The 26613-nt window shown below is 42.6% G+C and overlaps 2 protein-coding genes across 11 annotated transcripts; both read left to right on the forward strand.

The window, feature by feature from the left end:
* Positions 1 to 2650: 2650 nt before the first annotated feature.
* LOC115199920 (fibroblast growth factor 17) lies at positions 2651 to 6078 on the forward strand. 2 transcript variants are annotated; one of them, XM_029762463.1, is made up of 5 exons: positions 2651 to 3238; positions 3325 to 3361; positions 3715 to 3892; positions 4554 to 4660; positions 5623 to 6078. In XM_029762463.1, the coding sequence occupies exons 1-5, from the start codon at positions 3207 to 3209 to the stop codon at positions 5911 to 5913; spliced, it is 645 nt and encodes a 214-aa protein (XP_029618323.1). In that variant the 5' UTR covers positions 2651 to 3206; the 3' UTR covers positions 5914 to 6078. The 2 variants fall into 2 exon arrangements, with proteins under 2 accessions (XP_029618323.1, XP_029618324.1); XM_029762464.1 differs by having other exon boundaries at positions 3748 to 3892.
* Positions 6079 to 7651: 1573 nt separating this feature from the next.
* On the forward strand, positions 7652 to 25124 carry LOC115199921 (FK506-binding protein 15). Of its 9 annotated transcripts, XR_003879448.1 has the most exons (30): positions 7653 to 7839; positions 11068 to 11171; positions 11272 to 11350; positions 11471 to 11540; positions 11669 to 11743; positions 11847 to 11945; positions 12048 to 12197; positions 12321 to 12389; positions 12534 to 12677; positions 12786 to 12937; positions 13028 to 13076; positions 14984 to 15100; positions 15188 to 15263; positions 15437 to 15540; positions 15697 to 15897; positions 15980 to 16078; positions 16160 to 16254; positions 16543 to 16645; positions 17458 to 17629; positions 17748 to 17884; positions 18147 to 18302; positions 19978 to 20130; positions 20361 to 20453; positions 20541 to 20669; positions 21157 to 21264; positions 21382 to 21980; positions 22166 to 22265; positions 22557 to 24172; positions 24446 to 24490; positions 24695 to 25124. XR_003879448.1 is itself a non-coding variant. In XM_029762467.1 (28 exons), exons 1-28 carry the CDS (start codon positions 7812 to 7814, stop codon positions 22635 to 22637), a joined length of 3546 nt encoding a protein of 1181 aa, XP_029618327.1. In that variant the 5' UTR covers positions 7653 to 7811; the 3' UTR covers positions 22638 to 25124. The 9 variants fall into 9 exon arrangements, 4 of the variants coding, with proteins under 4 accessions (XP_029618329.1, XP_029618327.1, XP_029618325.1 ...); XR_003879444.1 differs by having other exon boundaries at positions 22557 to 24490; XR_003879445.1 differs by having other exon boundaries at positions 24357 to 25124.
* Positions 25125 to 26613: the final 1489 nt, after the last annotated feature.

A 26613-nucleotide genomic window follows, 5' to 3' on the forward strand; every position in this document is an offset into this window, starting at 1 on the left:
GGAAGCAACCATAAATGAGCATTTTATGTGTGAAAGGTCAATTGGTGGGATGGAGTGATCTGGCTAAGTGGGTAAGCTTGAAGTGGTGTTTACTGGTTTGATATGCTTTAAAAATAGTATATTTTAATTGTCCAAGCAGACTACGCTGAAGACAGGATCAAATATCAACAGATGCCTGGCAAACATTCTTTGAAGAAGCAAATAGGTTTTCCAGGTGATGTGGTGTCTATTACTGCTGCGTAAGAAATTGTGGTTTATTTCTGTATTGCTGTATGTGCATCTATATGTATACATACAAATGTGTTTTAAGCATGTTTCCTTCATCTCAAATTATGAATGTTACCTTGCTTGCCTGCCTGCCTAAAAAATAAACATTGGTTGTTGTCAAATTATGCCAGAGACTACAGCTTTGCAACACAACTTGATGGATGGACTGACTGACAGATTTTAAGAAGTGACATTAACATTGCTACAAAGTCTGCCACCCATTGGGCAGAATAAATTGTCAGAGATGCATTTTTTAATAAGTGTGTTATAAATAAGAAACAGAAATACCTTATTTACATAAGTATTCAGACCCATTGCTATGTGACTCGAAATTGAGCTCAGGTGCATCCTGTTTCCATTGATCACCCTTGAGATGTTTCTACAACTTGATTGGAGTCCACCTGTGGTAAATTCAATTGATTGGACATGATTTCAAAAGGCACACACCTGTCTATATAAGGTCTGGGGATCTTGGGAAAGGTACCAAAAAATGTCTGCAGCATTGAAGGTCCCCATAGAACACAGTGGCCTCCATCATTCTTAAATAGAAGAAGTTTGAAATCACCAAGACTCTCCCTAGAGCTGGCCGCTCGGCCAAACAGGGGAGAAGGGCCTTGGTCAGGGAGGTGACTAAGAACCCGATGGTCACTCTGACAGAGCTCCAGACTTCCTCTGTGGAGATGGGAGAACCTTCCAGAAGGACAACCATCTTTGCAGCACTCCACCAATCAGGGCTTTATGTTAGAGTGGCCAGACGGATGTCACTCCTCAGTAAAAGGCACATGACAGCCCTTTTGCTAAAAGCCACCTAAAGATTTTCAGACCATGAGAAACAAGATTCTCTGGTCTGATGAAACCAAGATTGAACTCTTTGGCCTGAATGCCAAGCGTCACGTCTGGAGGAAACCTGTCACCATCCCTACGGTGAAGCATGGTGGTGGCAGCATCATGCTGTGGGGATGTTTTTCAGTGGCAGGGACTGGGAGACAAGTCAGGATAGAGAGAAAGATGAACGGAGCAAAGTACAGAGAGATCCTTGATTAACACCTGTTCCAGAGCGCTCAGGACTTCAGACTGGGGCGAAGGTTCAACTTCCAACAGGACAACAACCCTAAGCACATAGCCAAGACAATACAGGAGTCTCTGAATGTCCTTGAGTGGCCCAGCCAGAGCCCGGACTTGAACCTGATGGAACATCTCTGGAGAGACCTGTTATTAGCTGCGCAGCGACACTCCCCATCCAACCTGACAGAGCTTGAAAAGATCTGCAGAGAAGAATGAGAGAAACTCCCCAAATTCAGGTGTGCAAAGCTTGTAGCGTCATACCCAAGAAGACTCGAGGCTGTAATCGCTGCCAAAGGTGCTTCAACAAAGTATTGAGTAAAGGGTCTGAATATTTATGTAAATGTGATATTTCAGTTTGTTATTTTTAATCAATTTTCAAAAATGTCTAAAAATCTGTTCTTGCTTTGTAATTATGGGGTATTGTGTGTAGATTGATTAGGAAAAACTATGTAATCCATTTTAGAATAAGGCTGTAATGTAAAAAAAATTGGGAAAAGTCAAGGGGTCTGAATAGTTTCCGAATGCACTGTATATTATAGAGAGTTATGGCGTGTATAAACACTGTAACAAAAATGCAATGTACAGTATTATAATGAGCTATGTGAAGAATACAGGATATGAATGCACAGTGTGAAAAACAGTGAAACAATAAATTATGCAACTATCATAATCTCTCAGAGACATGTCTATAATCTCAAAACGACTTTGACACTGGTGTAAACTTGGACAAAAAATAGACCATCATTCAATTAATGCCAGTTTAACAAGCGGGAAATAAGCATCCTGGTCACATCAGCCAGTCATCGGTTAGTGATGTTGATTAGGCTACTAGACTATTGCTAACATGATTTGTTTTAGCCGTAAACCTCTCAACGAGAGAGAATGGAGAAAGCAATGGATTTTACACCTCATTGCCCCACCCCTTCTAGTGAGATTAAGCTACTCACTTTTAAATAGAGCGATTAATTAGGATCTAAATGCATTATAACGTAGTAGATAACTCGCATTTACATCCGTCGTGAAAGAGAGGTGAGAGAGAAAGAGAGCGAGAGCGAGAGAGAGAGAGCGATCGAGCGCAAGAGATGAAAAACAGGATGTCTTTTTTTTATGTTGTGTATTTCCATAAAATAAAAAAATAAAAACAGATAAAGTACATGCTGATATGCATAAGGTATGTTGGTTAATTTGCCGTGATTGCGTAATATTGTGCTTAATACCCAAAGTGAATTACATTATCATCTGTAGGACTACCCGGGTGCTATTAAAACTTTTTGCCCCCTTTTTATTATTTCTTTACAGGCCACAGTGCCCTGCCCACCCACAATCCAAAACCTCCGACAACCAGTTTATGGGAGGGACCAGCCTTTCAACATTTAACCACTGCGCAGCAAGAGGCCAAGACGCGCTATGAGTAAGAGGGCTTTTTAAACCTGGAATTACTTGAGGCTACATTGCGCTACGTATGGGGAACAATATTTTCTCTTGAAAAAACATCCAAATGGCAATAGTTAGGGCCTAATAGTTTTTCCACTGGACTTGTATGATGGATCTCGGTGACTCTTTTGGTTGCTTACTTTTTGGATACTCTCAGGAAGACCTTCACACTTCAACACACCTGCTGTAATTGGAGTATAGATAGGCCTACCATTTTCCTCATATGCGTACCATGATGTGTTTCTCCTAAACACGTTGAAGAAGGTGTTTCACATCTGAAAGTTGGTGTGTGAATGGAATAAAACTCCTAAACAAACAAGGGACACAGAGTGGACAGGTCAAGCGGATATCCGAAACCAGGGGACTCTGTTGGATTACTTTGGTTGGTCTCTTGCTCTCCGTGAAGAAATACATTTGCAATTGGATTACATAACAAGAGAATGTATGGAATAAATCAGCGCTGTATTTACATGTAAGAATATTTACCTTTTGAAACATCCTTATCGAAAAACATGTTATTGTTGGTGATGTTTTATTTATTGTGATTTCATTTCGCAGATCTTTTCATTTCTTCGTGCTGTGGTGCCATGCTCAGGTAAACCCTCTTTCAAAGTCCCGTGCAGATAGTTTAGACAAATTATTATTAATAAGCATTTGATGATAAATGTAAAATTTGAAATGTCTTGATTTGCTTGTTATTTTTAAGTGGGCCTCTTGCCAATGAATACATTTATTATAGGCCTAATGCAACACAATATGTTGTCCTACCAGAGTTGATAACGTTTTTTTTTTAACAAATAATTTACAAACCCAGATTTTGTATTTTTGGGATTATGTTATTCAGTGAAGCTCTGGAGTCAAGCAGTGGTCTCTTGTTTTAGAAAACATTTCAATTAGAGGTTAGAAGAAAATCCTATAAGTGATTATTTTTTCCCTTTACATAAAAAGGGGGAGAATCACCCGTCTCCTAATTTTAACCAGTATGTGAGGGAGCAGGGGGGAGTGACGGACCAGTTTAGCCGGCGACAGGTCAGGGTTTACCAACTATACAGCCGGACCAGCGGGAAGCACGTCCAGATACAGGGCAAGAGGGTCACTGCTACTGCTGAGGACGGCAACAATTACGGTAAATTGTTCACTTCTCATGAGGGCCATGACACTGTTTTCAACCAGTCGGACGCATGCATGCAAGGCTTATTAATAGTTTTTGACGAGGACTGCATTTGCAATGTGCTGTCTGTCTAAGAGGTCTGTAGCCTAGGCTAGGCCTACTTGCCCACCCTATTCTGCCTCCACCCTCTGTATGGGGCTGTATGGTAATTTAGCCTACCTACGGTATATCTAAATCTCGTCTGGCGAATCAGGCCAAGTCTTTTGTCCAGGTCCAATACACATTCCTGTTGTTAGCCCTAATTAACCAGAGGGAGTAAATCAATGGACCAATAGAACAAATGCAATTGGTATTTGTGTATTCCACCCTGATTACTTTTGTCTTCAAACATGCATAACAACACTTAATTAAGCATAGCAATGGCTTGTTAATGTCTCAACCCAAAACCCATAATATCTCACATCATAGGCTGTTAAGATCATCTCTCTTCAATATATGCCAGTTGTTTATAGGCCAATTAGGTCAGCTTATTGCTAGCTTCGTAAGGTTTTGTATTTTCATTCCACTTCTATATAAGAATTGTAATATGATATAAGGAGTGTACAAAATATCGTTAATTGACATACTGGATTTATCACCCCATTGTTGTATTTTCATATGGATATGTGTGTGGTAGCACGTCTCTTTGTAGAAACTGACACCTTTGGCAGTCGGGTTCGGATCAAAGGTGCAGAGAGTGGACGTTACCTCTGTATGAACGGGAAGGGGAAACTAGTTGGAAAGGTATCATGTCAAATCCACATCACTTTCAAAGTTGAACAAATTCTAGCTTGCTTGTTTCATAGTTATATGGTCATTGTTATGTAACTGTGATTGTACATTCTTTAAGTGAAGTTTTCTTTCAACAAATAGAAAAATAGTTTGAAATAGTGAAACTGCAATAAAAGGGATGTATTTACTAACCAGTGTTTCTCCCTGTCATATGGCAGACATATTTGGCTCACAGTGTGTTATAATGACACTTGTTTGTAATGTTATTCATTAGCCTGGATAGGGTCAGTGATGGGGAGACAACCCACGTGTATTTCCAACTGTAGCAGATCTACAGTTGCAAGGCATGGGATAAACTCTCCTCATTCCCTTTGGTGGTTGGTCGGAGGTCAACCCTCCACTTCCTGCATGGAAATGGAAAATATGTATTCAGTGTTGTCTGCTTGCCATGAGAAGTAAAGGGTTTCATCGCTCCATCTTTTTGGGGTGTTGAAAGACTAGGTTCTGGTTTCATCTAGTGAATAAATAAGTACAGATGAAGGCTGTAGTTTTCTGGACAAATCCAACAATATAGTTATTGTGGTTTAGATATATATTTAGCATTCACTGTTCATAGTTTATTGTTTTGAAATGGAGGAGGCTCTACTGATACGGTATCTTCATTGTAGTTGTTATGAAACCATCTGAAAATGTAGATACAATGGATGTGAGCTTGTCTTGTACACATTGTTTGCATTTGTTTGATGGTGATACAACTCAAGTAAACATCATAACTGTAAACTAGTCTGTTCCGGTGTTTCAGGAGAACATTGAAGTATTCCATTTTGTTTGGAGCTTGAAAATCAATAGATATCAATGTAGTTCAGAGGGACATACTTTAATTAACCTATCCAGATGTTGTTGTTTTGATCTATATGCCTTCTAGTAGTGGCACTCTGACCTGATGTCTTTCCTCTCTCTCATCCTCTCAACAGCTTAATGGAAGAAGCAGGGATTGTATCTTCACAGAGATTGTTCTGGAGAACAATTACACTGCCTTCCAGAATGCCAAGTATGAGGGCTGGTATGTGGCTTTCACCAGGAAAGGGAGACCCATCAAAGCCTCAAAGACGAGGGAGAACCAGAGAGAGGTCCATTTCATCAAGAGGCTACACAAGGGCCCACTACCTTTCCCCAACATGGACAGAATCAAACACTTTGAGTTCATCAGTTTTCCCCCCACCCGTCGCGCGAAACGGAACAGGAAATCACAGGCTGCTGCCTAGTACAGCACAAATTGGACTCATATTATTGAGTAAAAATATGGAACTTTATATTTTTAATACGTGAGGATACTTAAAATGCTCAAAAGTCTAAAGGATTATTGTTGTTGTAAAATGATCCCATGTAAATAATGTAAGAGAGTAAATGAGATTGATGTATATATTTAATATGACTGTGTGTATGTGTTTTATTTACCTTTTGGAGTGGTGACGCGACAGAGAGGAAATAGGTACATTAATAAACATGTTCAACTTGGTTTGCACAAAACTTAAGCGTGACAAATGCAACATCTTACCTTTAGATCATGTCTCTCAAATGACTACTTTCTTGGTACGTGTGCTGAAATAGATTTCTGAGTTAACAAAACCTCTCCAGAAATGTACAGGAACTAGTAATGTAATTGTTTCGCTGATCAGTGTGCACAACAGGTGCATCCATTTTTATCCAGTATAAAAATCAATTGCCAAGTGGCATATCATTCTAACAAACGGCTATGCAAAGACAATATTCATTTCTCAGGCTGAAATCTTCAATTTATTTACTGATATGTAGCCTAGCTACTTTACTTTTGGTCATGGATATGAATTAATCGCTTACTATCAAAGTGAGACATGTACTTATACTTACTCAATTCCATGATATTAATGATGTTGCCTAACCCTACCATTTTGTACAATTACGTAAATGCTTCTTTGAAAATATTTCCAAAGAGCAACAACACCAATCGAACTCATAACACCATTCATGTTCTGTGTAGGATGAACATCAAATTATTCCAAATGATCAATCACATGGATTTACGGTACTGGTTTGGCAGATAAAAAATTATATAACCCCTTTATCAAGGAATAGGCCAGTAATATTGTGAGATTATCGCTTGTAATAAAGTTGGGAAGGAAGTAGTACATGGGTATTAAAATTAATTATCCTTAATAGCAAGACATGTGGTCATGTTTATGTAATATAAATGAGATCTATTTTCAACCTGATGACAGATTATGTTTTATGAAAACCATTTGTCAATGTAGACCTAATGAAAGCCACTATCTGAACGGCCCCACTGGAGAGGTGCTGATCCATCCACCCCCACACCTGTCTTTTATTTCAATCATCGCCAAAAGTCAGATAAGAGCATCTGATTAAACTCGGACCATATTGACATACCCTGCTAATGCTATTATAGGGACAGAATACATTTGATCCCCATCCTTTTGTAATAGTTCTCAAATAAAATAGCCTGTTGACACATGCAAATGTAGCTCAATGGAATAAGTATCCTAATTACAGTGTCCCCCGTAATAAGTGGTCTATAATGTCAGTTTTGTTCTTTTTGGGGGTAACCTGCAAATACTGGGATGTTTAAATTGGAGTAACAGTTCACTCTAGTGGTTATCATTGTATACTGCAACGGTAATTGTCCCATTGGGCTTATCTAAAGTCATTTTTGATTGATTCAGGTGCTTTTGGTAGGATAAGACAGAGCTTCCGGTATATAATAACTCTAGATCAGCCCAATGGGGCAATTACCGTTTTCAATTACCGCTTTAATGGAGTCAATTACCGCCTCGCCGCTTCCTCTCTGCACAAGCCCAAATAAAGCCATGTTGGATAAACTGACCCTGGACCTGCAGTCAGACCTAAACGAAAAGCTACCGCTGTGTGTCAACCGGAAATGGAATTTAAAGAGTGCCTCAATTTACCCCGGAGCAGAAAGATTTACAACCCCATGGATCAGGTGGTATGTCAGCTGATCTGAACAGGAAGAGATCCAAGTTCAGTGAGCGGTGGCAGTCATAGCGTTATTTCTCAATAAGTATTATAGTTCTCACCCCAAGACACATCATACTATCTGAGAAAAACAGAACCGCTACATTCATAATGTTTGCCCCTGACGACGAGGATGGAGATTTTCTGTCACCTACTGGAGGGTGAGTAAGTTTCCTTTCTTTTTCTGGACAGATTTCTACCAAGAATGACAAGAAATTGCCATGTGGGTGAATCGTTTCTCGTTTCAGCTTTGTTTCATTGTTATTGATACCATGTCTTGTTTTGACTGATTTCCTGTCAATGTTAATATGGCCAAATATTCTCTAGCTAACGAACCAACAACTATAATGATGTATTTGAGAGACAACAAGTGGTCATTGCGCAAATATATTTATGTTTTCAATAAACATTGGAGACGAAATACAGATTACATGTTGTCAACAATCTAAGTCAACCTGTTTTCCCCGTGGTTTTCGTCATGATTGAAGTATTGTAAGAGGCCCATAATGTTGTTATTTAAGTCCGATTTGGATATATTTGGCTGTTTTCGCTGCATAACATGTAGAAGTTGTCTCTTTTCAGTGACTGCTAAATGCTACCTCTGGTTCATATAAGCCTACATAAATCGGTGGTGGTAGTCAAATTCGTTTTTAACTTTTAATGCAGTTGATTGGTAACCATGACATGAACATGTTTGGATTGACATCCATGCAAGCGTTATGCTCAGATTTTCACCTCAAATTAGTGTGAAATACACAAACAATGGCCTTGATGTAGGTTCATTTTAATGGGGGGGCAATGAGGAGTGTCAGGATCTTTCCCCCCCCCCATGTGTTTTCATGTCAATTCCATTGTTTTGGTCGAGTTTGATTGACCGTCTTTACCGCATCTATGCCTTGCAAAATAATAATCGATGGGAAGGGTGACCTGACCTCGTCTGACTCCTCGCGCATCCTCAGTCAGAGCCTTGTGAGACAGTCTTTGTCCTCCACCTCTTACCCAGAGACAGTACTGCACGAGATTTGCAGGTACAGTAAGAGGTGCCTCATGCAACTCATGCAACATGAGATCCTATGCTTTGGGTCGTTTGTGATTTCTCCCCCCCCCCCCCCCCCCCCCCCCTTTGGCTGCGAGTCCAGTTTTTAGTTGCTGGATTAATCGGCCTGTATGAAATGTATGCATTCACTACTATAAGTCGCTCTGGATAAGAGCGTCTGCTAAATGACTAAAATGTAAATGTAATGTCTGCTCTGAAATAGATGACTATAAATCACTTGTACAATGCAGACTAACTGCCAACTACGGCCTATGTGTTTTGCTCTCTAACATTTCCTGGCTAGTAGGGCAATAGTTCCCTCAGCTAATATGATTTGGTGGAATGAAGCTTGTCTGGGCCAGAAGCAGCGGAGGAGGGGGGAGGCGAGCATTGTGGCTCCTAATTCCTCTCACATGCTGCTAGTTAGGGCCAGTAGGGCGAGGGCTGCCTGCTCCTTCAGCTCAGCACACTCTGGACTGCAGACTGAGCCGGAGCTCCACAGCTCTTCCAGTGATATGGTGTCAAATCTGCCATGGATGTGTGACTGCATTGGGGAGCAAGACATTGAGGAAAGGAGTGGAGGCCATCACTGAGGGTGGGAACACTGAAACGCAGTGTGTTGGGTGGCCCGTGCCTGCCTTACACATGTAGGCTAAAGGGGCCACTCTTCACCACCAGTCGTAAGCAACAGACAGGCTTCAAGGTGTCCACCATGTCTTCTGCTCTTAGTAATAATGACTACCTGTGGAGGGAGATCCAAGGGTCAGTATTGTCCTGCTCTGGAGGGAAGAGTTAAAGGAAAACCTGATGTTTTATCTTGATGACAGCATAAGACTAATTTGCCGCTGGTGGACTGTCTGTAGCAGTTGAGGAAGTTTATGGGGCGTTTTTATTATTTTAATTTGTTATTGCCTGGTTCTAGTAGCGACTGGGAAAATGTTCTTGTGATCATTCTATTTACCCTTCATTTATGGCAACGTGATATTGTTAGAGATTTTGCAATACATGATGATATAGGCTATTGTAGTAAGAGCTGCTGTGATAAAATGACCTACACTAATGGTATTGTGTTTTTGTCATCTTGCATTCAACGACCTGTTAAATGTGGAAATTGGCTACTTGACTTGTTCATGTTAACTACAGAATGCTGACTTGTTGGAGGTGGTTGTATTGGGATTCAGATATCCTCAGTCTGTCAGACGAAAGGGTTCATAAGAGCAGCTTTTCTCTATTGTTTGGGCATGGGACTTGATATACAGTGTGTGGTAGCTGTGTCAACTGGGCATGGGACTTGATATACAGTGTGTGGTAGCTGTGTCAACTGGGCATGGGACTTGATATACAGTGTGTGGTAGCTGTGTCAACTGGGCATGGGTCTTGATATACAGTGTGTGGTAGCTGTGTCAACTGGGCATGGGACTTGATATACAGTGTGTGGTAGCTGTGTCAACTGGGCATGGGACTTGATATACAGTGTGTGGTAGCTGTGTCAACTGGGCATGGGACTTGATATACAGTATGTGTGGTAGCTGTGTCAACTGGGCATGGGACTTGATATACAGTATGTGTGGTAGCTGTGTCAACTGGGCATGGGACTTGATATACAGTGTGTGGTAGCTGTGTCAACTGGGCATGGGACTTGATATACAGTGTGTGGTAGCTGTGTCAACTGGGCATGGGTCTTGATATACAGTGTGTGGTAGCTGTGTCAACTGGGCATGGGTCTTGATATACAGTGTGTGGTAGCTGTGTCAACTGGGCATGGGTCTTGATATACAGGGTGTGGTAGCTGTGTCAACTGGGCATGGGACTTGATATACAGTATGTGTGGTAGCTGTGTCAACTGGGCATGGGTCTTGATATACAGTATGTGTGGTAGCTGTGTCAACTGGGCATGGGTCTTGATATACAGGGTGTGGTAGCTGTGTCAACTGGGCATGGGTCTTGATATACAGGGTGTGGTAGCTGTGCCAACTGGGCATGGGTCTTGATATACAGTATGTGTGGTAGCTGTGTCAACTGGGCATGGGTCTTTTGTTCTCTCTGCTCAATATACATTAACTTTTTTTCACTAACATTTTTTTTTTGTGTTCGGTGAAATCAGGAACAGTGAGCCAGGAAATGATTAACCATGAAACAGGACAGCTGCTGAAAATAACACAAGACTTTTAGCTTTTCCTTCAATGAGATGTTTTTGTCTTTATGGAACATACCATGGTGTATTGATATCTTTGATAAAATATTTGTGAACTTAGGCCTACTAGGCCCCCCTCCTATCTCATCACACCAATAGGTGTAATGATAATAGGCTTACAGCAATAACCTAAATATCACTTCCTCTGTGTTATTTCAGCGCAAAGCTGGCATCACTTTTTGGACTGGACCAAGCAGCAAGTCAGGGGAATGAATCTTTTCAATATACAGCCCCTAAACAGCCCAGGAAGACCTCAAATCCAGGTAAAAACATAGCTTAACCGATGCAAGGAAATGTGACCAAAGTTTGGTTAATATGCTCAGGTGAACCTGAGAAGTGTTTACCGCATGTTTTCATTTCCAGGTCCTCCTGCCCAGAAACCTGCTGTCCCTCCCGGTGCTCCTGCAGTACTATTGGCTACAGCTATCCATGCTTTCAAATAGTGAGTATCTTTAAACTGTACAAATGACTAGAGATACCACCCCGTGGATCCTGTGACGTCATTAGACCCATTCATTGGTTTTGACTTAATCCATAACTGACGGTGCATCTTTCTGTTTAGTCTTAACGGACAGTATCAGATGCAAGGAAAGCTGGGAGCTGCAGTCCTGGGTAACCAAACAACAAAAGAGGTGAGACCAGAGTTGTGCTTTTATTGGAAACTGTCCATTTTCATGAGAATTCTATCGCTTTGAAAATGCTTGTCGTCATGCGAGTTTGCTACCATTGATCTAAAAGTTCCCTGTCTGTTTTCTCGCAGTACAAACTCTTGCTTTACATCAGTCAGCAGAAACAAGTGACTGCGGCCAAGATTCATGTTGGCTTCATCTTTACGGTGAGTTTTTTGTTTTGTTGTTGTCAGAGGAAGCTGAGCAAGTGAAAAGAGAGCCAGTAAGCTTCTCCAAAAGAATCTCACTCTCTCCCGTTGTCTCCTGCAGGTTCAGCCCAACAACTACTGCACTTTTTATGATGACCAGCGCCAGAACTGGTCCCTGATGTTTGACACAGAGAAAGCTGCTGTAGACTTTTGTAAAGAGGTGATGGACAGCTAAGCTTAGGTCATGTTTAATTGCGTTGTGCAGAATTTCTTTTAACAGTGGTATAAAAGTGATTTTAAATTGGCTGTTTCTTTCATTTAGGTGTGTTTGGCAAAAGTGAACAGCGCCCCCTCCTTAGATATGGTGGTGGTGCAGGACCTGACACTAGGGGAGGGGCAGGGAGTTGAGAATGGAGACTCCCTGGAGGTGACATACACAGGCTGGCTCCTGCAGAACCATGCCGTCGGTCAGGTAAGATACGGCTGTGTGTGTTGTGCCATTTGAGATTAGTGCTTCGCTCATTGCTGTGTGTCCTCTTTGCCCTAGGAGCTAGTGGTACAGCAGTGTTCTTGTAATGTTCAACTTTTGTTTCAGGTGTTTGACTCCAACCTGAACAAAGACAAGCTGCTACGACTGAAACTTGGCGCTGGAAAAGTGATTAAGGTGATTCATTGATGTACAATGGGTGAATAATGTGGGTCGTATAGGCACCGCTACCACCTCTGTTCTAAAGAAGAATAGTAGGGGCATTCCATACCAGACTTGCATGGGGAATGCACAGCTTCCTCTGTCCTCTCTGATTGCTAGGGCTGGGAGGAGGGCATGGTGGGTATGAGGAAGTCAGGCCGGCGTCTCATGGTGATCCCCCCCAGTCTGGGCTATGGGTCCCAGGGAGTGGCCAACCGCATCCCAGCAGACAGCACACTCATCTTTGAGGCAGAGCTACGACGGGTAGGACCTCCAGCATCTCGCAAATGGGACTCTCCTGTAACTCTTAAGCCTAAATGTAATATGTAATTAGTGTTTTTGTCTCATCATGCCCTCCTGTTGTGTCCCCAGGTGAAGTTGGCGAAAGACGGTGGGTCTGACCGTGCCAGTGCTGAGTCTCGGGGCTCTGCTGCCTCTTCACCTGCCCCCAGTGTGGAGAACCCGGGTCTGGACCTCCCGGCAGTGCCAACTCTGCCCCGTGCTACAAGCCCCGGGAGACCAGGGTAAAAGCATGGGTTTATCTGAACACACTCACAACCAGCTCTTTTCTGTCTTTGTTCCTCTTTCCATTGTTTTCACCATCTCTTTTTCAGGGAACCACCACTTTGGGCAAAGTCGAATTCCATCAGTGAACAGTTGCCAGTGAGTGCTTTCTCTCTTTCTCATCTGAGTCACATTAGACTTTTATATAAAACAGGCACAGCTAGGGCTGTGGCGATCATAATATTTTGTCAGATGGTTATTGTCATGCAAAAGACTGCCGGTCTCACGGTTATTGACTGTTAATGAACATAAACACGTTTAGCATCTCCAGTTGAATCTCAAATTTGGACTCATCAGACCAAAGGACAGATTTCCACCGGTCTAATGGCCATTGCTTGTGTTTCTTGGCCCAAGCAAGTCTCTTCTTATTGGTGTCCTTTATTAATGGTTTCTTTGTAGCAATTTTACCATGAAGGTCTGATTCACGCAGTCTCCTCTGAACAGCTGATGTTGAGATGTGTCTGTTACTTGAACTCTGTGAAGCATTTATTTTGGCTGCAATTTCTGAGGCTGGTAACTCTAATGAACTTATCCTCTGCAGCAGAAGTAACTCTGGGTCTTCCTTTCCTGTGGTGGTCCTCATGAGAGCCAGTTTCATTATAGCGCTTGATGGTTTTTGCGACTGCATTTTCCGGATTGACTGACCTTCATGTCTTAAAGTAATGATGGACTGTCGTTTCTCTTTACTTATTAGAGCTGTTCTTGCCATAATATGGACTTGGTCTTTTACCAAATAGGGCTATCTTCTGTATACCACCCCTACCTTGTCACAACACAACTGATTGGATCAAACGCATTAAGAAGGAAAGAAATTCCACAAATGAACTTCTGACAAGGCACACCTGTTAATTGAAATGCATTCCAGGTGACTACCTCATGAAGCTGGTTGAGGGAATGCTAAGAATGTGCAAAGCAGTCATCAAGGCAAAGGGTGGCTACTTTGAAGAATCTCAAATATATTTAATTATTTAACACTTTATTTTTTGGTTACTTCATGATTCCATGTGTTATTTCATAGTTTTGATGTCTTCACTATTATTCTACAATGTAGAAAATAGTAAAAATACTTTTGACTGGTACTGTGTTTGTGTATGTATATAGAGATTAGTATTTTATTTATATCTTCTAGGTTTAGTTATACCTAAAGGGTTCCCTCAATTAATTATCCTATTACTAAGCTATTCAAATAACCTACAATGAGTGCATTTGTATTTGAACTGTAAGCCACCCTGCACAATCAGTGAACCAACAGCATCGCCTAGGGCCATACATTCTCTCCCAGAATCACAGACATTTTGGAGAGTAGCATAAGGTAAGCAGTCCATCCAGTATGCATAATGATACAGTTCACACTCCAAAGACGATTACTTTAATTTGTTTAATTTTGGAGTAGTGGCTACCAATTACAGTATGTACCAAAGACATTAAATTAGTTTTGTTTGATGTTTTCTGCCATGCATAATATGTAATATGTGGTAGTCTATGTATTATATTACAGCAAAAATCATTATTTTAATTCTGTTTTTTGGGGGGGCTTGGACTCGTAAGCCTATGCATAAACTCTTAATATGCATGTGGGTGTTTTGAATTAATCATCACCTTAGAAAGCGCTGTCCATTTCTTTGTTAGACTTTGAAACAATATCCACAACAAACATGTTTTACACTTTCAACCTGCTGTTGAACTTTTTTCTTCAAATTGATCAGTCACAGTGAGTTGAGTTTTAAAATCACAATACTGTTTTGATAAGTGTTTGATGTGATTTTCGGTTGTATTTGCATTGACGTCAGAGTGGTTAGAGGAACAATAGAGCCCTGAGTACCTGACCATTAGGACCTGATGGTGGGACAATAGAGCCCTGACTGTGACTCAACGGTCACGTGGAATTTTACTGCGGTCTTGACTCATGACTGCTGGTGTGGCGGTAATACTGTTCACAGCAACAGCCTTAGGCACAGCTGACCTGATGAAGTATAACCTATTCCTTCATCTTCCCATTGCTCCAGAATCCAGACGCCACCAAAGCCAAGCTGATCTCTCGCATGGCCAAGATGGGCCAGCCCATGTTGCCCTTCATGGCAGGGCCCTCCTCCCAGCCAGACTCCAGCGACTCAGAAATGGAGGTGAGATGAAGGGTTTATTTTCATATAGCTGTACCTACAGTATATTAGCTGAGATAAGTATTCAAGAGAGAATCTGTCTTCCTCCAGGACCCCAGAGTGAAGGAGCGTCCTCCTGCTCCCTCTCCTGTACACAGCTCCACTGCCCCCCAAGCTCCAGTGCAAGGTGAGCTCTCCCACAACCTCTGCTGGAGTCATCACTCCCATGTTTTTTTTTATTTTTAAGACCACTGTCTTGTATTGCTGTAAAACTTCCTTTTCAGGGTGTCTGTTTGTTAATGCCTTGGAGGTTGCCTTTGGATGACATTTCTGTTTGTACATATTTTTTTTTTCCTCAAGTGCTTTCTCACCCTCACGGGGCATCGCCCTCTGCCTTGATGCCTGTTGCTATGACAACTGTTGCTCCGCAGCCTGTGATGTCAGGCTCCGCCCATGCCTTTCAGGTGAGAATGACCCATGTCGTCTTCATCGTTCAACTGTCAAAAATGTAACTAATTTCCATGCTATTTTGTATTGACTCTAAGGCTAACCTCCCTTTCTAATGAAGTTCTCCTCATTCTCTGTTGTCATTTAAATCAGTCCGTTATGTTCTTTCACAGCCTTACGCCTACCCACAGTCCTCTATGTCTCCCTCTCAACTTCAACCAATGGGCCAGATGTACCCCACCCAGGCAGTACCATACATGGGAGGCACTGGCGAGGTCACTTCCTTCCTTTTGGCTGAAGCTCGGCAGCATAACACTGAGATCCGATTTGCTGTTGGCAAAGTGGCAGATAAAGTGGACCAGTTGGCTTCAAAGGTCAGCAGTAATATGAAGGGTATTTCTATGGTTTTATCAGACATCACTTTTTCACTTCTCATCGATCCTCATGTTTTGACAGGTTGACGACCTTCAGAGGCAAGGAGGTCACTCATTGGCTGTGCCCAGTGTCACTATGGAAACTGCCATGATTATGCACAACATCCAAAGAATCATTCAGGTATGGGGTGGGGGGATTTTAAGCTTTCAATTTCTTTAAATATATATTTATTGATCATTAAATGTGTAACTGTCTTTATAGGAAAATGAATCTTTAAAGAAGGACGTGTACGAGAAGAGCTCACGTATAGAGGAGCAGAACCGCAAGATCGGGGAGCTCATCAACCAGAACCAGAGGTAAGACAGACATTGACCTGCTGTAGGAGACGGACATTGACCGGCTGTAGGAGACGGACATTGACCGGCTGTAGGAGACGGACATTGACCGGCTGTAGGAGACGGACATTGACCTGCTGTAGGAGACGGACATTGACCGGCTGTAGGAGACGGACATTGGGCATATCTGAAGTGGCATCCTATTCCTATACTGCACTACATTTGGCCAGAGCAGAATCAGCAGTTGGAGCCATTTCAGGCACAGCCACGTTTCCATTCAAGCTGAATTTCCCTGTTGTTGTCGTCCAGGTACATGGAGCAGAGTAACCTGCTGATGGAGCAGAGGAATGATTCCCTAAAGTCCTCAAGTGAACACAACCAGGCCCGGGCACTGCAGGCCGAGCAGGATAAGGTAGATCACCCACCCTACGTCTGTATATATACTGTTATCACCCTGCAAGGATCAACAAATGTTCCCTTATACTCCCCCAGCCAGTGGCAGTATGAGGTGTAATTATTTAGTCCCATAGCGATGGCTCTAGGAATTCTTTTCATGACTAAAAGGTTTATTACAGGATCTAACATGGCTGTGGGGATTTCAGTGGCGTTTACGTGAACTTTGGTGTGTCTGGGGACTAACAGAATCTCACCTCCAGCCACTGCTCCTGGCTCTTTGTCCTGCGGTGTTAGTCTCAGGACCTTTAGTAGTGACCGTTCTCTCTTTCCAGCATGCTCTGCCTCAGGACCTGGGCTTGGGCCAGGTGAGCCTGTTTGCTCACTCTCTACCTCCCTCCACTTGTCATCTTCCCCATCCCTCTTTTCGCTGACTTTTCTTTCATTTCATTTTTCTTCAACCCTTTCCTCATTATCAGTCATCTTCTTCCCACAGGGTCATGCTGTTCGAGTCCATGTTAATTCTGTCTCTCACTCATCATGTCCAGCCAATCACCACCACTGTCAACTCCCTGTCTATGGCCGTGTCCCAAAAATGTGAGATGGCCTCCTTTCCTCGTCGCCTTTCGTTCATGACCACTGGAAAAAAGGGCTAGACACGGACAGGTCCCACCATGTTGCTTTGCTTCTAGTCAGATTAGTGATCATAAAGGAAAGAAGATGAGGAAAATAAGCAAATCTGAGGTTATTGGGACGCCAGCCTGTCTCTGGGCTGTGTATTGTGTAGACAGACAACACTGGTGACTAACAGTGCTTGTCTCTGTCCCTCAGGTACGTCTGACAGAGGAGCTGGCCACGTGCACAGCGCGGGTGTCCCAGCTGCAGCAGGAGGCCACGTCTCACCAGCAGAGGGCTGCAGAGCTGCAGAACAAACTGACCTCTGCCCTGCAGGACGGCGACACACACTGCACGCGCATCTCCTCCTTAGAGACCCAACTGGAAGGTACTACTGTTACACAATGTGTTTTATTTAGAGAGGTGTCACTGAGAGGGTTTTATGAGGGTGTGTTCATCTTGGTGTAGGACGGAGGAAGTGTCACTAAAGGGGTGTGTGTGTGTAGAGCTGAAGGAGACGGCAGAGAGGGGCCAGGCTCAGTACCGCACAGAGAAGCAGAAACGCAAAGGGATGGATCTCCGGGTGAACAACATGGAGGAGGAGCTGCAGGACCTGAAGGCTGACAAAGAAAGTATGGAACGAGTGAGTATGGCACACAGTAAATGTTGCTGGTTTATCTTTTAGATTTGGGCACCAATGCTTATGTCAGTGTGCTTGGGCCTCCTCTCAGACGTCCATGGTAGAAATTGCCCAGAGGCAGAGCTCTAGGATCAGCGTACAGATCTCAGTTCAGCTCTCTTCACTCCTAAACCATAACCTTAACCATTAGAATTGGAGAAGGACCTAAAACTGACGTTAGATCGGTGTCTAAGGGTATCATCATCATCATCATCATCCTTCTTAGATGGTGTCGGACAGGAAGAGGAAGTGGCAGGCAGAGAGGCAGCGGTGTGATGAGGAGATGGAGGAGCTGAGGAGAAGTAGCCAGCAGGACATGGAAAGTCTGAGGACACAGCTCCGCAAGGCCAGGACCAGCACTGGCCAGGCAGCCTCAGAACAGGTACTGTACAGTGTTTCCCCTAAATTAATCAGCAGCGGCGGGCTCCACTATTAAATCATGGCCGCCACTCCCAAAAATATGATGTACATTTTTATGTGTATATTTATTTATTTATTTATTTATTTATTTATTTATATATATATATTATTCTTTTTGTGTGATGGTAAAACATTTTCAGTTTAAAGTTAAACAACTAAAACCAGATATAAAGTATGTAGAAAAGATAATGGACCTATATATTTTTTAATAAGATCATCTTTGAGAACTAATAGCCACCAGAGTAAAAACTAGACCTTAACTAGGTTTCTATCCAATTTGCGACAGATTTTCATGCGAATGTTCTAAAATCTGCATTTTCCCACTAGAGATGTTTCCATCAAAATGACTTTTTTGCGGATAAAAGGCTGTGTGTGATGACGTAGTGCACGTAAAAATAACTTTTTTTTTGCCGTTAAATTCCCATGCACCGAATTAAAAATACAAGTTAAATGGGTTTCCATCACATTTTCAACTCTACTGATGGTTTTGTCACAGTTATATAACTGGTCCACTCTGGTCTTGGCACGTGAGCTCTAGCCTAACCAACAGCTCACCGTAGGCTAACTACATTATGACATTATTATGGATATGAGCAATATTAATTGTATTTGTCAAACGGAAGCTAAGCATCGATCATCATGTCACCAGAATAAGACCCTCAATGTTTATTGGAAAGGAGCATCAAGTTCACCACCCTGTGAAGTTCATCAGAACTTATTTCATCTGTAGCCTAATAAACTGCAGGCTTTTCTGGGTCGTAGTGAGAGGACCGTAAAACATATCATGTGACTCCCAAGTTTACTTCGATTTTGATGGTTATTATATCAATATTTGCGCATAAAGGCGTTTCCACCGCCATTTCTAGCATAATACATTTTACAGCCATGTAGAACGAACAAATTGTCAGCATTTCTAAAATTGTACCGGTGTTTCATGTTACAATCAGCCCGGTCATGACTTTTTTTCATGCCTCAGGTAATTCATCTACAGGAAATGGTGGTATGGAAATGTTCTTACACAGGGAGAATCTACAATTTCAAAAATGTCATGGCATGGGGCCCTTATTGAGTTCATTATAATGTTTGAGTCACTTAGATAGTATAAGAACACGGCACAAACCATGGCAAACTGTAGAATTGCAGGAAATTAGCTTTAAAGTAATTGTTCAGTGTTTCCAGATTCCTATGAAATATGACCTGTAATTACTTTCAATAGGAGCGAAATAGTTTTCCTACCCACATTGTTTTGGGGTATGAGCGAACAGAATATTAACTTTTTAAAAGAGATTTGCACTGGTCAATTATTTTAAAACGGCACATTTTCTCTCAGCCCCATGGCAAAATGTGTAGCATTGCAGGAAATTAGCTTTATAACTGGTATTTTATTTTCAGCTCCATGTCAGCCCCATCACAACACCCCCCCCCCCCCCCCCCCTAAACTAACTTGACCACCGCTGCTGAAAAAAATCCTAGGGTAAACACTGGTGTATATGTATCGTCTATAGGGAGGGAGTGATACATAATAACACAAATATTTACACAGCTAAATCTCCTTTTGGATATGTTTTTTTGTCTGAAGAGTAATTTTGTGTGTGCCTGACTGCGTGTCCTGTATTTTGTTGTTGTGTGTGTTCCAGCTAGCCCAACTGCAAGCAGAGCTGGAGGAGGAGTGGAAGGGGAAGTGTGAGCAGGCGTTGGCCTCGGCCAAGGAGCAGCAGGGGCGTGAGATGGCCGAACTGGCAGAGCAAAGAGACACACTGGAGCAGAGACTGACCCAGCTACAGGAAAAGGTCAACAGCCTAACCCATATTATACCGTACACAAAACTTTCTCTCTCACGACGCCACTTTGGACGCCTGAGTTCCTCCATCGATTTATAATGTGTGGCTAAGGGGGATTTGTTACTGTTGTTCTACAACAATGGAACGACATAAGTACAAGGCTGTGAAATGACTTATTCTGCAGCTTAATCTGTGGGAGTAGTGGTGCGGAACCCTAACCGGCTCTTCCATTCTAACAGTTCTCAGCTCTGAAGCAGTCCAGGAACTCAGAGGAGCAGTGCTTGTTACAGCAGCAGGGACAGGACGAGGAGCAGCAGGTCCTACAAGAAAAGGTATTGATCTGGTTACGTGTTAGTGATAGCGTTAGCAGCTAACTCTCGCCATAATGTTATGAAGCCCTCTTTCTCTCGCTCTCTCAGTATTCAGGCCTGGAGGAGCAGTGGTCAGCTGTGAGACAGAAGCTGGAGGGGCGAGTGGCTGAGCTGGAAAGGAGGCTGGCAGAGCAAGGGGGCCAAGCGGACAGTGCAGGACAAGACACTGCAGGGGAGGTGAGAGGGACACAGAGCCATGTTTTCTTTCAGACAGCTGTGTCTTTCTTACCTGGCAAAATGGGCAGTAGATATTTGGTTTAAACCAAAACTTAGAACATACATTTTTATAAAATAGAACTACAGTCCTGAACCATATGTCAGTCTGAACTTAAAGGTCTAAAATACATTTTTATAAATGCTCACCTTGAAGTTTTCTGGCTACATGATGAACACAGGCTAGTATTCTTTTTCAGAAAGGGAGTTTGACATGGCCCAATTTATTTTCAAAGCCTTGGGGAGAAGTGTATAGTTTGTATAATGTGACAAGATGAAAGCTGTACTGTGTTATGCATTTAAAAAATATGTGTGTTTTGTTCACACATACTTAAAGAAAGTGTTTTATAATTAGTGTTTTATAACTGCGCACTAATTGGTGTACGACACAAAAATAAATCAATCAATCAAACTATTTCATGTTTTGACCCTGGCCATGTTTTCCTGGCAGGTGAAGCGTGTAATGAATGGAGTGTTTCACTCTCTGAGGGGGGAGTTTGACCTACATGAGACTTACACAGGCAGCACTGTGCTCGGAGTAATCGTCAACACCATAAAGGTACAGTATCTCTTCAGGACAATGACCAAAACTGTTATCTCAATAACGTGTTATTCACAATGAAGATGGACTGAAAAGGATGTGGGTTAATTAATGTTGGTCTTTGTCCCTTTACAGAGTGTTACCTTGCAACTGCTCAACGGCTCTGAGAGAAGTTCATCACATCTGAGAGAAGAAGAGGTGGAGGACAGTGACGTGAGGCATAGAGAGGAGAGACCAGCACAGGATGCTCATGTGAATGGGAAGGAAGAAGAAGAAGAGGAGGAGCAGCAGAGGACAGATCCTGAGCAGCTTAGTGAGTCCTCTGTGCAGAGGGAGGGAGACCCCAGAGATCTGCAGGAGAGGGCTCGCCTTGAGGCAGTACCAGAGACGAAGAAACCAACTCGGGTGGAGCCAGAGGCAGACATCGACACAGATCCAGAGCACAAACCACTCTCAACCCAGCCACGACCACCATCTCCCCAACTACAGGGAGAGATCACCACCGAGCCTTCTGAACCCACTGGCATAAACCCTGAGGAGAGTCTGCCCTCTGAGATAGGACAGAAAACACAGTCCGAAGGTGATGTAAGTAGCCCGGAGGTGAAGAAAGTGAGTGTGACTATTGAGGGTCCCCTGGGTGAACTGAAAAGAACTAGCTCCAAAGCCGCAAGTTCTCAAACACAGCTTCCACCCCCACCAAGCCCTCTGTATGGTAGTCCTGGGAAAGTAACAAGGTGAGTTCTATAGAGAGACCAGTGAACTAACACTCAACCAAGTTTAATTTAACTGAGCCTTATCTATGTTCATAATAAGCCTGTTGTCCCTTGCTAATATGCATGAATTCCTGCATCTATCTATTTCTCTCCCCCCCCCCCCCCCCCTTGTCCATTCTCACTCGTGTGTTTTACTATTCTCTCAGTCTGACTGAGGGAGTAGGAGAGGAAAATGGGAAGGAGACATTTTTCCTGAGCACAGCCCCAACCAAACCCCCACCCACTGAGGAGGATGATGATGAGCTGGTGAGAAAGGATCTGTAGGGCCACACCAGTTCTCAGATGTCTACACACTGCTTCTGTTCCCCTTGTTTGTCAGTGAAGCCTATGTTTATCTGTTTCGTGGCTTACTCTGTGAATAGTCCATCAGGTAACACAAAGATGGTTTCGGGATCGAATTCAGTGCCATTCTTTACTGTTGAAAGTCTATGACAGGAACTTGTTCTGAATTACTTCATTTCTGAACAGTGTTTTGTGGTCAGCAGAGAATTACTGAACACAACTCACATTTGATATACTTTTCCCATGTTTTCTCAGAGCTTGAAGGGGCAACCTCCCCCAGCCCCTCTGTTTGGCGACGAAGAGGATGAAGATGATGATCTTGACTGGCTGGGATGAGCAACAGCTGAAGTGATGAAAGTCTTATGAGTCCTAAAGTCCAGATGGAGGGACAGGCCCTCTAGAGATATCATTTCCACTGTCCTAAAAGGGGCTACATGGAAGAGACATGTGGTGAACTCAGTCTCTGTCTCAGATAAGGCAACTCAAGTGAGTGAGAAGGACGTCCTGTCTGACTGCTCTGAACACTGTGGTTAGAGACCTGTGCTGTGTTGAGATCTTTTGGTTGGACCTGACTGTTGCTGCCTGGAAACCACCTTTACTCAATTAAGAATGGATTAAAGGTGGTTTCCACCAGAACCACCCCAGTCAGTCAAAATCAATGATCTCTATCTGTTAGTCCTGTAATTTGTTGACTTCATTAGGCCTTAAATTAACATAATTTTGGTCTCTAGCTGATTATTTAGATTTTTTTTCCCTGTCATGTTTGATTGTATGTTTTCAAGGGTTTCAAGGCGGTCATGTATTATGTGCTAATGATAAGAGAGCTTGCTTCTTCAAGAACTTCTAACTTTTACACATTTTTGCTAACCGATATTCATTCATAAAATGCATAGAATACGTGGACATCTGTTGTTTCCTTTCCAACTTGACCTTTTCTTGTATTTCGTTAAGATATTGCACTAGTGCGATTTCTGGATCATTTTGGTGATGACATCCAGAATCAAACCAACAACTTTCTAAATTGAATACTGATACTTGCAATTAAAACATTTAAAAACACTTAGACAAAAAACTGGATCAGAATTTGGTGTTGATAGACATTTACATAACACCATATAATCAAGAAATATGCCCAAAATGAGTAATGTCATGAGTATGGAGAGCTGTCCAGGGCATCCTCCGAGACAGGATGGGGGTTGGTGTAAAAACAACTTTGACCAGCAGGTGGAGAAGAACTAATCTCTCGCCGTTGCTTGGTAACGCAAGTTCTGAAAGGTAGCTCTTGGGTAGCTAGCGTTCTTGCTAACAAAGTTGTTTAGCTAGCTGCTACATTGATTTTTCTTAGCCTATTCCATTTACTTGTCTGGCTTGCCCTCCCATGAGGTACGTATGCGTTGCACTGGGATGTTTTTTGCTAAAAAAAAATATATATATATATATCAGCAGAGTTACTGTAGAAGTGGCTGGCCTAGATAGCTACTGTAAGCTTCTCTGCATGTTTTGAAGTTGTTTCCTTCCAATGAATGAGAAGAATTGGGATTCGCCAAAAAAGTAATCAGCTCTCTTCTGATTTACATAATAGCACACTACTTAGATTGAACCAATGTATTGGGAATGCTAATGTGTTATGCTAGCATGGACACTGGAAATAGCTAGTGTGTAGCACATGTACAGGACTAAATGATTGCACTCACTCATTCTCTCAAGTGTAGTCCATGGGCAGCCTTGCCAGTGAGGGTCTGGATGAGGCCCACTGTTTCTGGGCCATGTGTCCTCATCCTTGCTGCTGGGAGTTGGAGCAGCACATTGCCAAATGCATCCCACACCATATAAAGTCCAGAACATCAGATACAGAAGTTCCCCTGTAGAGGGTAGGCAGTCATGTATTCAATTTCTCCCTATCCCTCGCTCTCAAAGACCACACACACAGCAGTGCCACAAAATGCATTGAGCAGGTTCATATATGGGCCATTATGTCAAAGTTGATTGAGAGTGCTGTTCTTTCTGTTATCAGTGGAAAGGTTTCCAACCCTTAGTGTGGTTCATTTATCATAGAGGAATGAAGGCCGAAAGACCCCTAAAGTGATGGTTGCTCTACAAGACGAGAATTTTGCCACAGATGCCTCTCTAACTCTTCCCTCCAGCCAGTCACAAGCCCACCAGAGGGAGCACAACACAAGGTTGGAGAGGTGAGAGAGAACAGAACAGATTTATAGCCTAATACAATTCAATATAGTAAGTATATTGCCATTGGCCATCCAGTATACTGCAACAGAAAACACCCCCCAAAATGATGAGTCATACATTTTAGTTGAATATGTTTAAAAGTTTGAACAATAGATTCGATTAATGGTCTACACTGCAGCAATTAGAACTCTCATTCTTCTTTGCAGTGCAGATCTCCACTTTCCAGGGTTCAACTCTTGACTATAGTCCTAGTGACAAGCAACACAAGGGAGTAAAGGTTGGTCACAGTTACACGAGCAGATGGTAAGCCTAATGTCAGACGCAAGGCTTGTTCACTTTGTCTTACACCCTTTGTTGAAAACCAAAGTATTATTTTTTTGTAGACTATTCTTTTCCATGGTGGGTAATGTTGATTGTAGTAGAGCTGATGCTGTGTAATGTCTGTTGTGGATGTTATTGCAGCTCAGCACAGCCCAGATCAAACATTTGGCCAGCTGCTCCAGTGCATCATGGGGCTCTGGCTCCCTATTGATGTGGATACCCAATCCCCAACACATCCTTCAGTGCCACGCCTAAAATAGGTCACATGATTTATTGTATTTGATATGATGAAAATTAAAGATAAAATCCACATCAGTCACTTTGTTGTATCTTTTTTATATTACAGCCCTAGACTTTAGAAGATTGTATTGTTTGCTTACCACAACCTTTTTAGGCATTAAACTTGGCAGATATGCAGATTTTGTTGTCAAATTGCCTTTTTGAACACATGCCTAAGTCTCCCCATGTAGCTGTCAAGGAGCTCATTTGCCTTCCATCCTCAAACCTCAAGTGGCGAGTACCATATTTTCACTGCTTTCATAAATTGTATGTGGCAGGTTATTTATCTTTATTACATTAGTGTCAATGAAAACGCCTATATCGTTTACCAGTTACATTTACTCATCTATATTGTGTGTTTATAGAACAGAAAGAAGTCCAAGAATGTGTGGAAGAGGGTGCCGTTCCAGCTGACACCGTTGACGTCACAGCTGAGAAGTGAGCATGGGTTGGGCTCCCTAGTGGCACAGCAAGCTGTCCACCCAATTGACCTTGTCCTGACCAAGCCTGACACTGACCCCCAGAGGGAGGAGGAGGATGCTGGTGCGGCCCAGGCCCAGGAGCTCCTGTCATTGGAGGCTAGCCTCGACCCAGGCTCAAACACGCCCCCCCCCCTCAGCACCCAGGGTCCTCAGTGTTTTCCTCAGGAACAAGCCTCTGGTGTTCCACAGTGTTAGGGAGAGGGTGCTGAGGCGACACACCCAGCAGGATCGCTCAACATACAAACTGGACAACAAGGTCACTCATACTGTCATAGTACTGCCCCATGGCATTCTTTTGTAACTCGAAGTATGGCTGACCTATGATCTGACTGGTCATTAAAAGGGGTGTCTCCAGTGCTCTTTGAGTGAAATGGAATGCGTAGAGTACATGTAACTAACAGGCGTGAAACTTGCTGCAGCCTCTCAGTCCTTATTCATCAGGCTTGTTGAGAGATGGGAAAAACCCTGATTTGGCTCCACATGTCTAGCAATGAGGGAGAGTCACGGGAGAGTGAGACTGGGCATTGGTTCTGAAGATGCGGGCCCTGATAGCTCTTATTACAGTGAGCTTTTCTGCCTAGTTTTATAACTGTTTATTTTCTGTTTTCCAACATCTCATGTAGAGAGTGGTCAGTGGTCATGTACTTCCTTGATTATCCGTGCTTTAGGAAGAATGTAAGACATTTTTTTTTTTTAACAGCTGTTCATAAACAAATGAATTAAAGAATGTCAACTTAACTGAATGTTTTCAAAATATACTGTCTGGGATGTATGCTTCTTGTAGACAACACTTGTCTATCGTAATGTCCTGTTGGTGTGTGTAATGAGGAGAGGAACTGCTATTTCATAGGATTTAGTTTAGTCAATGAAAATAAACATTTGTAGTGTCGCACTTGAATAAGGTAATTCTGGCAACCCATGTTTTGTTTGAGAATAATATAAGTTTGTTTCCCCAAAAAATTATTTCCATTTTCTTCATAGCTCTTACTCTAGACTGGAGGGGATGGCATTGACTGGGATAGGTTGGTCTTCTCAGACGATCT

This window comes from Salmo trutta, chromosome 9, assembly GCF_901001165.1.
Source record: "Salmo trutta chromosome 9, fSalTru1.1, whole genome shotgun sequence".
Classification (NCBI taxonomy): domain Eukaryota; kingdom Metazoa; phylum Chordata; class Actinopteri; order Salmoniformes; family Salmonidae; genus Salmo; species Salmo trutta.

What these genes read in the sequence shown, in the direction of transcription:
- LOC115199920 (XM_029762463.1), top strand. Translation starts at nt 3,207, where the DNA reads ATGTATGGAATAAATCAGCGCTGTATTTACAT. An exon ending in AATCAGCGCTGTATTTACAT is followed by an intron (nt 3,239 to 3,324) that starts GTAAGAATATTT and finishes TTCATTTCGCAG; the next exon opens with ATCTTTTCATTTCTTCGTGC. An exon ending in TGAGGACGGCAACAATTACG is followed by an intron (nt 3,893 to 4,553) that starts GTAAATTGTTCA and finishes TGTGTGTGGTAG; the next exon opens with CACGTCTCTTTGTAGAAACT.
- LOC115199921 (XM_029762465.1), top strand. Translation starts at nt 7,790, where the DNA reads ATGTTTGCCCCTGACGACGAGGATGGAGATTTTCTGTCACCTACTGGA. An exon ending in GCCAGGCAGCCTCAGAACAG is followed by an intron (nt 18,303 to 19,977) that starts GTACTGTACAGT and finishes TGTGTGTTCCAG; the next exon opens with CTAGCCCAACTGCAAGCAGA. An exon ending in TAATCGTCAACACCATAAAG is followed by an intron (nt 21,265 to 21,381) that starts GTACAGTATCTC and finishes GTCCCTTTACAG; the next exon opens with AGTGTTACCTTGCAACTGCT.